At 53.3% G+C, this 13,841-nt stretch overlaps 4 protein-coding genes across 4 annotated transcripts; 3 read left to right on the top strand and 1 right to left on the bottom strand.

Annotated features, from left to right (window-relative positions):
• Positions 1 to 1,058: 1,058 nt before the first annotated feature.
• Positions 1,059 to 1,652, bottom strand: EsH8_II_001453 (uncharacterized protein; the record flags this gene model as incomplete). Its single annotated transcript, XM_083264751.1, has 2 exons — positions 1,059 to 1,347; positions 1,426 to 1,652. 2 exons carry the CDS (start codon positions 1,650 to 1,652, stop codon positions 1,059 to 1,061), a joined length of 516 nt encoding a protein of 171 aa, XP_083122073.1.
• Positions 1,653 to 1,732: 80 nt separating this feature from the next.
• Positions 1,733 to 4,711, top strand: EsH8_II_001452 (P-loop containing nucleoside triphosphate hydrolase protein; the record flags this gene model as incomplete). Its single annotated transcript, XM_083264750.1, has 1 exon — positions 1,733 to 4,711. The coding sequence occupies one exon, from the start codon at positions 1,733 to 1,735 to the stop codon at positions 4,709 to 4,711; it is 2,979 nt and encodes a 992-aa protein (XP_083122072.1).
• Positions 4,712 to 5,268: 557 nt separating this feature from the next.
• EsH8_II_001451 (uncharacterized protein) lies at positions 5,269 to 5,586 on the top strand (the record flags this gene model as incomplete). The annotated part of the gene is made up of 1 exon (XM_083264749.1): positions 5,269 to 5,586. The coding sequence occupies one exon, from the start codon at positions 5,269 to 5,271 to the stop codon at positions 5,584 to 5,586; it is 318 nt and encodes a 105-aa protein (XP_083122071.1).
• A 4,871-nt stretch (positions 5,587 to 10,457) lies between these two features.
• Positions 10,458 to 12,599, top strand: EsH8_II_001450 (fungal specific transcription factor domain-containing protein; the record flags this gene model as incomplete). Its single annotated transcript, XM_083264748.1, has 4 exons — positions 10,458 to 10,581; positions 10,647 to 11,263; positions 11,359 to 12,146; positions 12,344 to 12,599. 4 exons carry the CDS (start codon positions 10,458 to 10,460, stop codon positions 12,597 to 12,599), a joined length of 1,785 nt encoding a protein of 594 aa, XP_083122070.1.
• Between the last annotated feature and the right edge of the window lie 1,242 nt (positions 12,600 to 13,841).

The raw sequence follows: 13,841 nt of genomic DNA, 5'->3' as shown, positions 1-13,841 counted from the left end.
AACACATTGTGATGGAGAAGTTACATGGAAAGGCACGGGATATGCGGCGCACAAAGGGTATATAGCGGCTGGTGAGGTTCGGCAATGCGTCGAGATTGGCGCTGGCCGTGTGCTCTGGACTCTGACTTGCTGAGCACCCAGGCACGAGTCTGCAAAGCGGTCGCACTTGCATGATGGCGGCGAGAAAATAGCGCTCGAAATGGCCCGTGGCTATTAATGTCGTCTGCAGACGAGGCGGGAGAATCAAGGGCTTCCCGACATGTGGTTGGACGGATCGACGTGATGGCAGGGGCCGTAAGCGCCGAGGATGGCGGCCGGGGCCTTGATTGGGCTGCTCCGTCACATCCAACCCCGCGCCGTGCCACACCCACAAGACAGCCCAGGTTGCCTCTGCCAACTCAATTCGCTGGTGCAGGGCGATGCCATGCCGGCCGGGGCCAAAAATGGCCGTCCACTTAGAGTCGAGCCACGGTGCCTGGCGACTGCCAGTGGAGGGGCCAGGTGGTGAAAAGACGAGCGGTCCCCAGGTCAGGTGTTCAGCTGCCGTGCTCGACCTTTGCCCGTCCTGCGTCCTGAGTGAGCGTTCGAGCTTCTGACCCAGCAAGCTTGCCCGGGTCGCTAATTAGTTAGTGGGAGGGCATCCCTGCGTCGGCCCATCACTATCTCCCTCTGACCGCATGCGCTGCTGCAATAGGGCACAATCATATTGCGCAAGCCCTTCCCCTCTGCGGCATTGTGCCATCGCGTCACAGTCGTCGTCGAATGGGATCTCTGCCCCAAGTGTGACTTCACATTGTGAGCAGCATTAAAGCGTGATGGTCGAAACTTCGTCGACATGATAGGACCGACACGATTCCTCTCAATGGACCGATGGGACGGTGGCTTCCACTCTACCCGTCGGGGCTGCCCTGTTGCGAGTCGAAGAAACCTTGGGAACCTAGGTTCGCTTGTGGCGGTTCGCAGAGAAGAACTCTTTTACGAGTCATCAAAGCAAAAACAAACTTTGTCCGAGCGATGCTTATCTCCCTTTTGCTCCGTGAACCGTTTGCCACACCCTCCTAGCCGGTGATGGTGGGATGGAAACGGGCGGCATGGACTCTCTTGATCGAGGAAACAAACTTAAGCTGTTCGGATCTCGCACGAGCAATGGTCTCGGCATTGGGCATCAGGCAAGGGGACTGTGACATGCCGCGGAGCACAACCGGTGAACCGTCGGCGGCGAATGCATCCGGAACCGACTGGTTGCAGTGTAGGCTAAATGCTGAACGTCGGCAGAGGGCTTGCTGTTGTTTCAGGACCGCACGAGGGGCGATGGAGCCAAACTGAATTGCCGGGTCGCCCAGTGGCCTGGTACTCAGTTCGATGGTGGGAAGACACAATCGAACGATTCTGGGACAATTGCATTCATTGTCTTCCATCGCTCACCGTATGCGGGTGCCGGTGTTGGTGTTGGTGCGGGTGCTGGCGCTGGCGACGGTGGTTGGGCGGTTGGGTGGAGACCGCGCAGGTACGTACCTCACGTGACATCGTGCCGGCGATTCGCGATGTTGACATTGGCCGCCAAAGCCTCCGGTGCATACCCCCCCCGACGCGTCCACCACCAGCCACAACGCGCACTTCCCTTTGCAGTGGAAGGACATGCGGCCCAGCATTGATTGCCCCAAAAACCCTATTTCCGAATATCAGCATTCGCATCTGATACTCTGTGCCCGCCAATGACCGCCATCCAGCCATGATCTCCTCAAGTTCGGCCCCAGGCCCGGCCGAATCCGTCCTGGCCACATTGAACACGGCACAATGCCGGGCTGTCACTTCAAAGGCCTCAACGGTCGCCATCCTGGCTGGCCCGGGCAGTGGCAAGACGCACACGCTGACTTCACGTGTTGTCTGGCTCATGGACAATGTCGGGTACGCGCCCGCCGACATCATCGTCGCCACCTTTACGGTCAAGGCGGCGCGGGAGATGAAGGAGCGCATTGGCAAGGCCCTCGGAGGGGGTCGTGAGAAGAAGATTGTTCTTGGCACATTTCACAGCATTGCACGCCGCTATCTGGCCGCCTACGGCAAGCGTATCGGACTTGACGAGAAGTTTGCTATTGCAGACGACGGAGACTCGAGGTCTATCATCCAAAGGATATGCAAACGGTTCCAGCTATCTGTGGACCCTCCTGTGGCCAGATCATGGATCAGCAAGAAAAAGGCCAAGGGCCCCAACCAGGCACCATCGAAGCGGAATGGCAAGGAACTACCCGAGAGTCGCGACCTGGAGACGTGCTATCGGGAGTATCAGAACCATCTCGAGCGGTCGAATCTCCTGGATTATGACGACCTGTTGACTCGGTGTGTGGACTTGCTCCGGGATCATCCGTCCTGTGTTGCCAACGTCCAGGCCGTTCTCATCGACGAGTACCAAGACACCAACGGCATCCAGTACGAGCTCATGAAGCTGTTTGCGCAGGCGAAGGAGCGCATCACCATTGTGGGAGACCCTGATCAGAGCATCTACGGTTGGCGATCTGCCGAAATCAAGAACTTGTACCGTCTCTTGAAAGACTACCCCGACACGGATGAGATCTCGCTGGAGGAGAACTACCGATCGTCGCAAGCAATCCTGGACGTGTCCTTGAAAGTCATCCAGCAGGACAAGAAACGATACCAAAAGTTGCTGCTGCCCATACACAACAAAGGCACGCGGCCAGTTCTGCGCCGGCTAAAATCTTCCGCAGTCGAGGCAGATTGGATTGTGTCGGAGATCCGGAGAGCCCTGCTAATGGCTGGTAAGATGCTGACCAGTGATGATGTAGCGATCCTCCTGCGTTCGGCGTCTCTGTCCAGGCACATCGAGTCGTCCCTGGGTAAAGCCGGAATTGCATACCGCATGGTTGGTGGGTTCAAGTTCTACGAACGCGCCGAGGTCAAGGTGATTCTTGACTATCTCCGCGTCATCCACCAGCCCGACAACAACGATGCAGTGGCGCGCATCATCAACGTACCCCGCCGTGGTATTGGTGACACTACGATCAAATCTCTCCTTGAGGAAGCGGAAGGTTCCAAGCTGAGTGTCTGGGGCCTGCTGAACAAGCACTGCCGAGGTGAACGTCAGGCAAAGACGAACATAAAAAAAGCCATGGAGCAAAAGATCAGCGGAGAATTCCTCAGGCTGGTGTCTGGGATTCGCAGGAAGATCGAGGAGCCCCCTACCGGGAGCCCCTACTACCATCTAGTCGACCTCATCGAAAACCTTCTCTCGCAGCTCAACTTTCAAAGATACCTGCAAGAAAACTACCCAGAGGAGCACGAGACACGGTGGGCCAACGTCCAAGAATTCATCAGCTTGGCGGGAGATTTCATGCGGGATCTCAGCGCAACGGCAGAGGAGGACCGGCTCCCGGAGATTGACGGACTCCAGCAGGTGCAAGAGAACGATGCCCTTGGCCGGTTCCTTGCCAATGTCTCATTGGCGTCGGATGCGCAACAAAAGGGCGACGCCGAGAACAAGCCCATGGTCACCATATCGACGATACACGCAGCCAAGGGACTTGAATGGCCAATCGTCTTCGTTCCAGCCGTGTACAATGGGTCCATCCCGCACGCGAGGTCCGAGGACCTCGACGAAGAACGCCGGTTGCTGTACGTCGCCATGACCCGGGCCAAGTCGCTCCTCTATCTCAGTTGCCCGATGTACAGCTCCCTGAATGGACGGAACGGGGGCGAGCGTACTGAGCTTTCGCCATTCATCCCATCCGAGATTCACCCCTACTTTAGAAAACGCGGCCCATCTTTCGAGCCCGGGATACTGCAGGAGGTTGGGCGCATACTTGGACGAGAATCCGACGTACCCTCACCAAACAGAGTCTTCAAGGACCTGCCGCTCATGGAACGGCCCGAGGATAATCTGTACCCCGAGAACCCGGAGGACTCCTTCGGCGACGGGGACGCCGGTGGAAGAAACCGGCAATGGCAACGGCGTGCTCGGCCACAAGCAACTTCGGCATCGGAGGAGGGCGATTCCCAACCGGTTTCTACATGGCATGCTTCCACAACGATGGACGCTGCATCCAACTTTACCATGTCCTCGCTGCCCGGGTTTACGACCGCGAGCGCAGCTCAGGCGATGCTGGCCGCCGCAAAAGATATGGCTGCATCGGCTCAAGGTAGCGACTCTGGCCCACAAAGGTTTTCTGGGCCCAAAAAGGGAACAACAAAGCGGCCGGCTGACCAACAGAGCCTTCTGGGGTTTGTCAAGAGGGCAAAGTCTGATGCGCCAGATGTAGCCATCCCGGCAATCAGCCGCCCGCCCGCCCCCCAAGCAAGATCGGCGCTTCGGGAGCTGCCGGAACTGCCAAACCTACACCGAGTGCAACAGCCGGCTCCAGCCATAGAGCCAAGCCTCACCGGCCACAGACTCGGAGCTGGAAAATTGCCCCCCAAGCCGTCGAGACCGACTTTCGAAGGCAACATAGGGCTTAAGAAGCACTACGCAAATTTCTCGAGCTCCCCTCCTCGACCCAAGTCTCCCGAGAAGGAGAATGAAGACAGCAATCAGCCGCCGCCGATCCGGGAACGGCCGGCGAGCTGCTTGCATGCGACAACGACGACGAATGGTTTCGGGGGGTTCAAAAGACCGGCGGCGTTGAAAAAGGAAGGGGGCATTGCACCGATAGACCGGCTGAGGAAGCCTTTCAAGCCGCTGACGATCAACAGGTCATGAATGGTTGACGGTTGTACTATACTGGACTTGGGAGGGGGCGTTTTCTGTAGACATGGCTGGTCTGGTAGGCGTTGATTGAACGAATTGCATGAGGATTCTAGGGAATGGCTGTCGCACACGGGACATGCTTCACGGGGTTGCTTGGCATGGAACATTTAGGGATCTCTTTTTAATTGGCCAGTATCATATACAATGCATATTCACCGTAAGCGGGTATTCCTAGATTGGCAAGACGAGGTATGCGAGACTTGCTGTGCCGCCTCCGACCTGGCGAACTGGCCCCACACTACCGGGTGCAGCCGGCTCGAGGACAGCCTCTACGCTCAGCCACGTCGTTTGTCCCTAATCCCTAGCGAATCCTTCGTAAAAAAGCAGACGCATGGGCCGTAATTATCGCCAGGTAGGATAAATAAGCCGGCATTGCGATGTGATGATGAACTGGAGGGCGCAATCGCCGTTCTCAGACATATCGACAACTACGATTAATTGCACAACGTCTTTGAAAACACACAATAACACCGCCCGCTGATTTGGTTCCCCCTTACACCATCACAAGCATGTCCGCCACCATGACGGCACGCATCGCAACCAAGGCCTTCCGGGCCCCGCTCCAGCACTCTGCGTTCTCCACCACGGCCCGGTACCGGGCGGTCGGCGCCGCGCCTGGGAAGAACACCGGTGGCGGGAAAATCAACAACAAGGCCGGCGAGAGTCCGGTCGAGATCCCCGCCTTCAACCTGCGCCACATCACGTCCAACCCCAGGACCAGGTCCTGGCTCATCGCGGGGTTCTGTGTGATCGCGAGCATCGAGGCGTATGGGTGGTTCAACTTTGGACCCAAGATTCTGGGGTGGGAGGAGAGGAAGGCCGAGTAGGCGGGTCCATCAGAGGCTTCGAAATCTGCGGGAGTAAGAGCGTTGGGGAGAGCGTTTTGGCGAACTTGGTCAGTTAAACGGCAGTGTAATAATAGCAACCCGATGTATACTAGATTATTTCTCTGCTCTGGGTTCCTAGGAAGGCGAGGGCCGAATACTTTGAATAGGTGAAAAGATAATCACCCCCTTCAGTCACGACTAACGCCATCATTTATCAGGCGTCAGCTATGGAGTACAGTAACTCCATATCCCTAATCTAATGGGGGCCTCTTCTCTGTTGTATGGAACTTTTGACGTGCTCATCTGGTTGTTTCGACCTCTTTCTGTGTGTCTGCCATTGCCCTAGGACATATTAGAAGCGGTTATGGAGCAGGTGCAGATTGCAGTGTTCACTCACTGCAATGCCTCACTTTCGTCATTTTTCTATCTTTTAGGTAAGTAGGTACCGTACCTTATCGTGTTTTACCAACAACACATTGGTGCATTTGCGATGCGCGAGTGCGGCTATGCATTACGGCTGATTCGTGGTGAACCAATCCATTGGCAGGGACATGATATCGTGCATATGGATGCCTCGCAACTCTTGGCCGATTACCCCGCGTCATTTCAGCCCATCAGGACGTCTTGTGTCACTCACGCCTCCTCAAGTTTGCCGCCGCACATGAGGGTTCCTGATCTTCTAGCTTTCCTCCGTGGTGTCTGAGGCCAGCTACTCAAATCCAATCACTCAGTCAATCGACGTTTGCAGCCTCGCGTCCCTGTCGTGCTGCTTCACGTACGGATGTTGGGAGGTGCTCTACACGGGGGTCATGTCTGTTTCTGAAAGTTTGTTGCATTTCAACTAGTGTTCGTGATATCACAGCTACGACAGCAGTCATGTATTGCTATTGACATTCGCGAATCTAGGACGGCGTTGGATTTCTACTAGCTCAATATGGGCGGCACCGCGGCCTGTACGGAGGCTAAACCCGGGTGCCTTTCTGCCCTGACCTCCTGCTTCCATCCCAAGAAGAAACCAGTTCCGGCGGCGAAGCCCGTATCACAGCCACAAGCAACAAGTGTACCGGCTGAAGACACACGGGTCACGCCAGTCGCGGGCGATCTGTCCCAGTCCAGCGGCGCAACCGAGGCTCCAGGCTCCATCCCCAGCCACCCCACCGGCCTCTAAACCTGTAGAAGTGTCAACAAATGACACTATCGATCTGTGGTTGGTCGCTTATGAAAAGACAGACGCGAGGACCAAAGAATGGATTGGGAACTTCGGCATCGGCCGTAGCAGCAACATTCAAGCTCAGGAGCTGACGAAACTCGTGCGAGCCAAGGAGGAGACAGGCTTAACAGTTGATGGGAAAAAGATCCTGTGGAGGGATTACGCAAATAGAGTAGTTGTCTGGGTGGCTACTATCTTGTGAAGAAGGAAGCGAGGACAGAGGGGACCGGTGAGTGGTTGATGAAACACCCAAAGTTTCTCAACTGGGAGGAGTCAAGCTGGTCCTCAATCATATGGCTCAATGGTCAAAGTAAGTTTAATACCCTCAAGAAAAGTAGGTTAGCTAACGTGTTTTTTACTAGTGGGAGTCGGGAAGTCCTTTCTTACTTCTAAAGTCATTGACCGCTACCGCTTTCGTTCTATCAATGCGTTGTCATCGACATCCAGGAACGATGAGGGCTTCGCACACTTCTACTGTGACCGCACGATCACCGGCCGCAAGGATGCCAAATCCATACTCAGAAGTTATATTGTCCAACTCTTGACCATGTCGCGTCATCAAAACAAATGGCACTCGCAGCTTCGCCCGTTCTGTGACGGGTCCAATGCTGCCCGGCGCAGCCTCGAGTTCTCCGATTGCGAGCGGATCATAACAGAGTTGATCGAAGCATATCCTCGATCTTTCTTGATATTGGATGCATTGGACGAGTGCGAGGAAGAATACAGGATGACACTTGTCGGTTTTTTCCACCGTCTCGTCGAAGGGGCCAGCCGACCCGTCAAGATCTTCATATCCAGTCGTCCAGAAACCGATATTGCCAAGTTGATGAAATCTACTGGTTTCATTCAAATCAGCACAGCAGACAACAAAGAGAACATTGAGAAGTATATTGATTCCATTTTCAGCAAATGTAGACCTGGCTCAAAATGGGCGGAAGGTCGGATTCAAGACCGAGTGAAGAAAGTTCTTCTAGAAAGGAACGACGGAATGTAGATCATTTTTCAATCTTGAACCGCCAAGAGCCATGCTAACCATGTGGTTTTAAGGTTAAAATGGGTAGAGCTACAATGGGAGCAGTTAAAACAGCGAAATACTGAAACCGCCATAATAGAGCGCCTTGGAGCGCTCCCGCGTGGTCTCAAGGACACGTACCAGGAAATCTATTCTCAACAAGAAGTTTACGATCTCATCATACTGCAAAGAGCAGTCAAATGGATCAAATGTGCTCAGGAACCATTAACAACAAACTTGCTTCTCCAGGTCGTTCAGCTCTCTTTCTCTGAGGAACAAAACACCGGATATAAGCTCAACATCGACAAAGAGACCATTACAGAGTCGAACTTAGACATCATCTGCCGCCACTTGATTGTCAGAGATCCCTGCCAGGAGGTGTGGAAGTTTCCACATACATCAGTTGCAGAATTTTTTGAATTAAAACAAAACAGAGAATGGATCGGCAAAGCTGAGCAGGAGGTAGCATCATTGTTGCTTCTGTCCTTATATGCTTGCTAGACTGATTGGTCACCACCCATGCATTGGTCACACCCTACGGGTCTCATAATATTTAAGTATTGGCTACCAGCCTATGGTTCAACATCAAGTGAATTAATCACCATAGATAAAGGTCTTCAGAAAGGCTATGAGTTGGCTGCGGATTTCGATAGTGAAGATCCCGACCCAGATAAGCTTCAGGGAGGTTTGTTACCGCATTTGATTTTGTCAACGAAGCATGTTTTCATTGATGAACGAGATGATTTTCACGATCTAATCAGGAAAAGTGAGCTGACGAGCAGTCTTGTTTTATGTAGTGAAGACCAACTGGGATCAGGTATTGCTAGGGAAGACCGAGCTTCCACCAAAAGGCGACCACGAATACGAGCACGGCATGCTAGCACCTGAGGATGTTCATGTGAAACTGGCTGCTGTGCAAATGGTTGCCGGCCTGATAGACCCCAGGTCTGCTCGTGGGGAGAGGCACATTATTGCAACGCAATGCTCCCAAATAAGAAGATACCTCCGAATTTCAAGAAAGAAATGGGGACCTGCGGTTGGGGTCTTTCCACCCAGACGGGCCTTTCTGTGAGGAAAATTCTTTAGTGGCTTATATTCTGCCTCGTTTCCATGTCAATATTTGCTGCCACTTGGTTAGCTTGCATCAGCAGCACAGATCTGCAGAATGCCTTCATTCCGGCAACGGTCGTGCTGACAGTATTCACCCTCATTCTGGGAATCGCCCAAACGCTTGGTTGATGTTGGTTGTTTTGGATTTCTCATTACAGCTCTCTGCCTTGCAGTCTTACCAATGCCTCGGGTGCAAGGCGGTAATGATTCGTAGCCTAAACAGGCATGCTCGTTGGAAGTAGCCGTAAAATGAATTGGGAGATCAGAGACCCCACGGTATGAGGAATGAATAGCTAATTGCATTATACTAATTGACTCTCACTAGTCGATTAATAATCAATCATAAACCATCAGTTTGGTGCAACAGGCCTCGGCATCGCTCCAGCCGAGACAGAGTCACTAAGGGGGGGAATTGTACTCAGACCAAGACAGGGGCAGCAAACTTTATTCAATGTTAGCGCATAACGGTTTCTCCAGATAACTTTGGTCGCGAATTTGATACAGGCTTTGATCGTACACTTTCTGCGGCGCAGGTAAATAAGGGTAACGAAGCGTGCGCAAGTCGAGGTGGAACCAACTAGACTGAATAAATTATTTGAGCAAGAGGACATGGGCCAAAATGCAATATAGAGTCCAAGTAAAGCCAACATGGGCTGATGGAGCCAAATCGACCACGTGTTTCCAAAAGGCAATGGGAGTTCATTTCTTTTTTAAAGTTGCAACGAAATGATAGTTTCCCTAAAATAAAAAGAAGCTACAGACCTTAATTGTCATCTCTTTCTGTTCCTTTCATTGGAGGCTACAGATTGTTGGTCGTTCAACGGCTAAAGCGGCTTCACTTATCATGTAACAGGGGCGCATTGGATTCGGCAGGCCGCGGTCTCCGTGCCCATCGTCATCATCCTTGCGAAGGGATAATGCCACCTGCTAGAGAAGACAAACTGCAAGTCCCACTACTTTAGGCACCCTACGTTCACCCCATCTTATGCTTTTGATTGGCCCGGCAGTTGGATGACCGGTGGGCTACGGCCGACGACATGCCGTGGAGAGAATCGCGATCTTGGCACGGGCCAGGACACGCGAGGCATTTGAGGAAGTCTCGGGCGACGTACGCATACCCGTCCTTTCCCACCCTTCTCAGCAACTGGCCCGCTTATGCCAGTGTCTTTATGAAAACGCAGTCGATTTCTGGCTATCCACGTTCGATATCAACCAATGACGAACCATCAGCAGGCCAGGAAGAGAGCCTGTGACTCCTGTCACAATTTAAAGGTACCGTCATCTTGCTCCACGAGCCACATGGTTTTGGAACCTTACTTCACATGGATCCTGGTGGCTGACGTTCTTGAGTAGATCTTTTGCGATGGAGCCCAGCCGTATTGCAGCTGGTGCCATCATCGTGGCTTGCGATGCACCTATCCCCGAGCTTCCAAAGGCACGCAGAAGATAAAGGCGCGGTAAGGGCCTATATGCAGCATTTGCATGCGTCAAATATCAGGATCACTAATACTACACAGTCATGCCTCTAGTAGCGACCTCATGAAGCGTATAGAGCGCGTTGAGCTTGCACTACATGCTGCTAGAAAAAAGATAGCCCTCGACAAATCACAATCCGAGTCCCACAAACCCCAAGAAGGCACCCTCTTAACCGAATCCGGCACAGGTAAAGTAACTCTATATATTGATTCTCAATTTGGGCGGAACTCAGATTAACGAAATTCTCTGCAGCAACGGACACTGTCGGCGCTTCCTCGCAGAGTGAAGCCACAAGCCCCCAAGCCCCATCGTCGGGGGTCCACTTTGCCAAGCTTGACTTTGCTAGCAACCAAGCCGGAGAAGTTGACTCCTTTAATGGTATCCCGTTCTTCTCTGGGGCTGGGTACAGCTGGGTTCGTTTCCGCACAGGAGCCGAGCCTTGTTACGAAAAGCTCTACGCCCTTGGCCCTCCATGGCAAGACCGGTGCGGAGGTCCCGCGCGTGTGCCTGCCGACGACTCCCCGACCCCGATTGCAGAACTGAAGTTGCCGCCAAAGCAAACAATGGAGTATCTTGTCTCGACGTATTGCTCGTCTAGCTTCTCTCTCAGCTTCCCAATCATCGACCCCGTTCTTTTTCAGCACACCCTAGACGCAGCATATGAGCCCCTCTCGACCGAGCAACCTTCAAAGTCTGTTGGAGCCAAGGCCTGCCTCTTTGCATTCTTGTCTCTGAAATCCAAATGCGGGGCAAATTGGCTGTTCCCACCTCAGATGGATGGTGAAAGATACGCGGCGAAGGCCAAGAGCCTCGTGCCGGAGATCTTCTTGGAGCCCAGCCTTGTAACCTTCCAGACCTTATTTATGCTGGTAAGAACCAACGCGCGCTTTCGCATCTTGGCATTGCTCCCCCAATTCTTCGCAATTGTCTTCCCTTTGAGCTATGCTGATCTGACTGTCTGTAGTCTTTGCACTATTTGCTCTCCGGAAACATTGACCGAGGCATGACACTCCACGCATACTCGTGTCGCGTTCTGTTCTCGCTCGGTGCCCATTCACAGCGCTTGTCTACAGCTGATGATCTGCAGACTGATGGCGCACGAACAGACACTCAGAGGATGAAGAAGCACTTGCGTCAGCTCTTCTGGATGGTATACTCGCTTGACAAGTACATAACCCTTCGGACTGGCAATCCCCCGACTATCGATGACGACTTTTGCGATCTCACCCTGCCCGAAGACAGCCGGGGAGCAGCACCTTCTGAAGCAGAAGGTAGCAACGGATCACCCAATGGGAGTGATACAGGACACAAGCCGCTTCTCCTGTGGGACCTACGGTTGGCAATTCTCAAATCGAAGGTCTCCAAGACACTCTACTCGCCGTCGGCGCTTCGGAAAACGGACGTCGAGCTGCTCCAAAACATCCGCGAGCTCGACGAGGAACTGGAGCGATGGCGGATGTCCCTCGATCCTTCGTGCCGGCCCAGCCTGGGGTTTCAGGGCGAAAAGGCGTTCCTGATCGACCAGGCAGACGATGTGCACGTCAGTCTGCAAAGAAATGTCAAGCAGTTCGAGTACCACTACCTGCTCGCCGCAATCCACCGCGCCAGCGGACGATGCTCTTCGTGGGCGAGCGGCGAGCCGGGCGACTTGACGGGCATCAGCTCCAGCATCGCGATCTCGGTGCAAGCAAGTCGCATGACTATTGTCCATCTCCACGCCGTCATTAATTTTGTCGCAGAGGAGGCTTTTTGGTGAGTTGAATTTTATACTCCGGTGTATTTCCGTGGCCGTTCCCTTTTCTCTTCCCGTTTTCTTCTTCTTTTCCCCTTTCCGCTTGTTTCTCCAGTTTCTTTTCTTTCTTCTTACTTGGCATTATATCGACTGGGAAATATAAGCGTGGACGTGATTTTATTTGAAAATGGGTTGAAGACGACTAACGTAGAGATAGGTTGATTGTGTTCTACCCCGTGTCTGCTGCCCTGACAGTATTCTGCAACGTTCTTCTCGATCCGCACAACCCTCAGGTAGACGAAGACCTGCAACTGATTGCGTCAGTCCCATACCTCATCCGGCGAATGCCGAAGGGCCTCTCGTCAGTACAGGATGAGGGATATCTGGATAAGGTAGATGAGTTTGTGGCGGAGCTGGTACGACTGGGAAACTGCGCGGTTGCAAGGGGCAGCCCGAACTCTGAAGGGAAGTGATTACCGGAATTGGGAGGAAGGGAGTAAAGGAGATGGGCTTGTTATACCAAACGATGGCCACTTCGAAGGAGACTCCAAGCCAGCGGGAAAGCTGTATATCAAAAACTCTGCATCGATAGGCAGCTCAAATTCGCTATTAATCCGAGAATAACTCAAGAGGGTTTGGGAAGGCCTTGGAAAAACTCGGACTAAGATGCTGCTTATAGAACACCTACAATAATGGAATAATCATGATAAGTTTTTTTCTTTTCCAGAGATATTTCAACATGTTAAAGCAATCATTCGCTTGTTTCACAGCCTGCAGACATGTGCAAATTTTCAAGGTTGAGTATCCTTGACAAGACAGGACAGACAACCAAAAGGTCGAAAAAGATGGGAGTAGCCGAGAGAAAATGGATAGAACAGCCAGGTAGAGAGAGATAGGGACCTTGAAACCAAATGGAGGATCGTGGAGAATGAAACAACTTCATCTAGGCCAGAGCTATGTGGAGTGATGGAAGAGCCTGACATTTATCGTGCCGCCCAATATCCAGTCCCAACCGCAACATCAGTTCATTAACAGTTGATTCATATGCACACCGACCTCGGCCGACATACCGACACTCACCGTTGACCAGGGCTGGGATGGCCGGGAGTGCCTGGTGGTATCCCCCGGAAGGATCCCGGCTTGGGCTCCGGAGGCGAATCACCACGCTTGTTCCGCATTAGGCAGGTCGGGGAACAGGTGCACGTGAGTTTGGTCGTGACGACATTGATCTCTGGGGGAGAGAAGAGGGGGCGGCCACAGCGGGAGTGGCACGAGTGGCTGGGCATCTACCCGCCAATGGAATGGGCCCCCCAGCGCTCAACCGGAACGACGCACGTCTCCACTCCTGCAGCCAGGAAGCAGCAACAGCCGGCGGGTGGGTGCCGTGGTGGCCGTAGCGTGCGCGTTTCTCTGTAGCCGTCCAGAGTAGTGCTAGTGCATGTCGCTGGGAGTCGCAGTTACCCCACTGACACACACTAACTGTTGCACTTGGATGACGCAGCGCCTGCGGAACGGTCGCAGGCGTGCGCGCGCCTGGACCGACAGCCAGAGCCCCCAACCCAACCGACCGGAGCTCCCAGGAAGCTTGCTGAGGTATCGTGTCGCACACTCGCACCACAACCACCAGCCTTCCGCTCTCCCCATCATACATCATCCCCTCCGTCGTCTATTTGGCTACTCTGCGACGGCGTCCTCCCATCTCTTTCGATATTGTC

This window comes from Colletotrichum jinshuiense, chromosome 2, assembly GCF_051148585.1.
Source record: "Colletotrichum jinshuiense chromosome 2, complete sequence".
NCBI lineage: Eukaryota > Fungi > Ascomycota > Sordariomycetes > Glomerellales > Glomerellaceae > Colletotrichum > Colletotrichum jinshuiense.
Note: the sequence above shows the minus strand (reverse complement) of the source record. Positions and strands in the feature narration are given on the sequence as shown.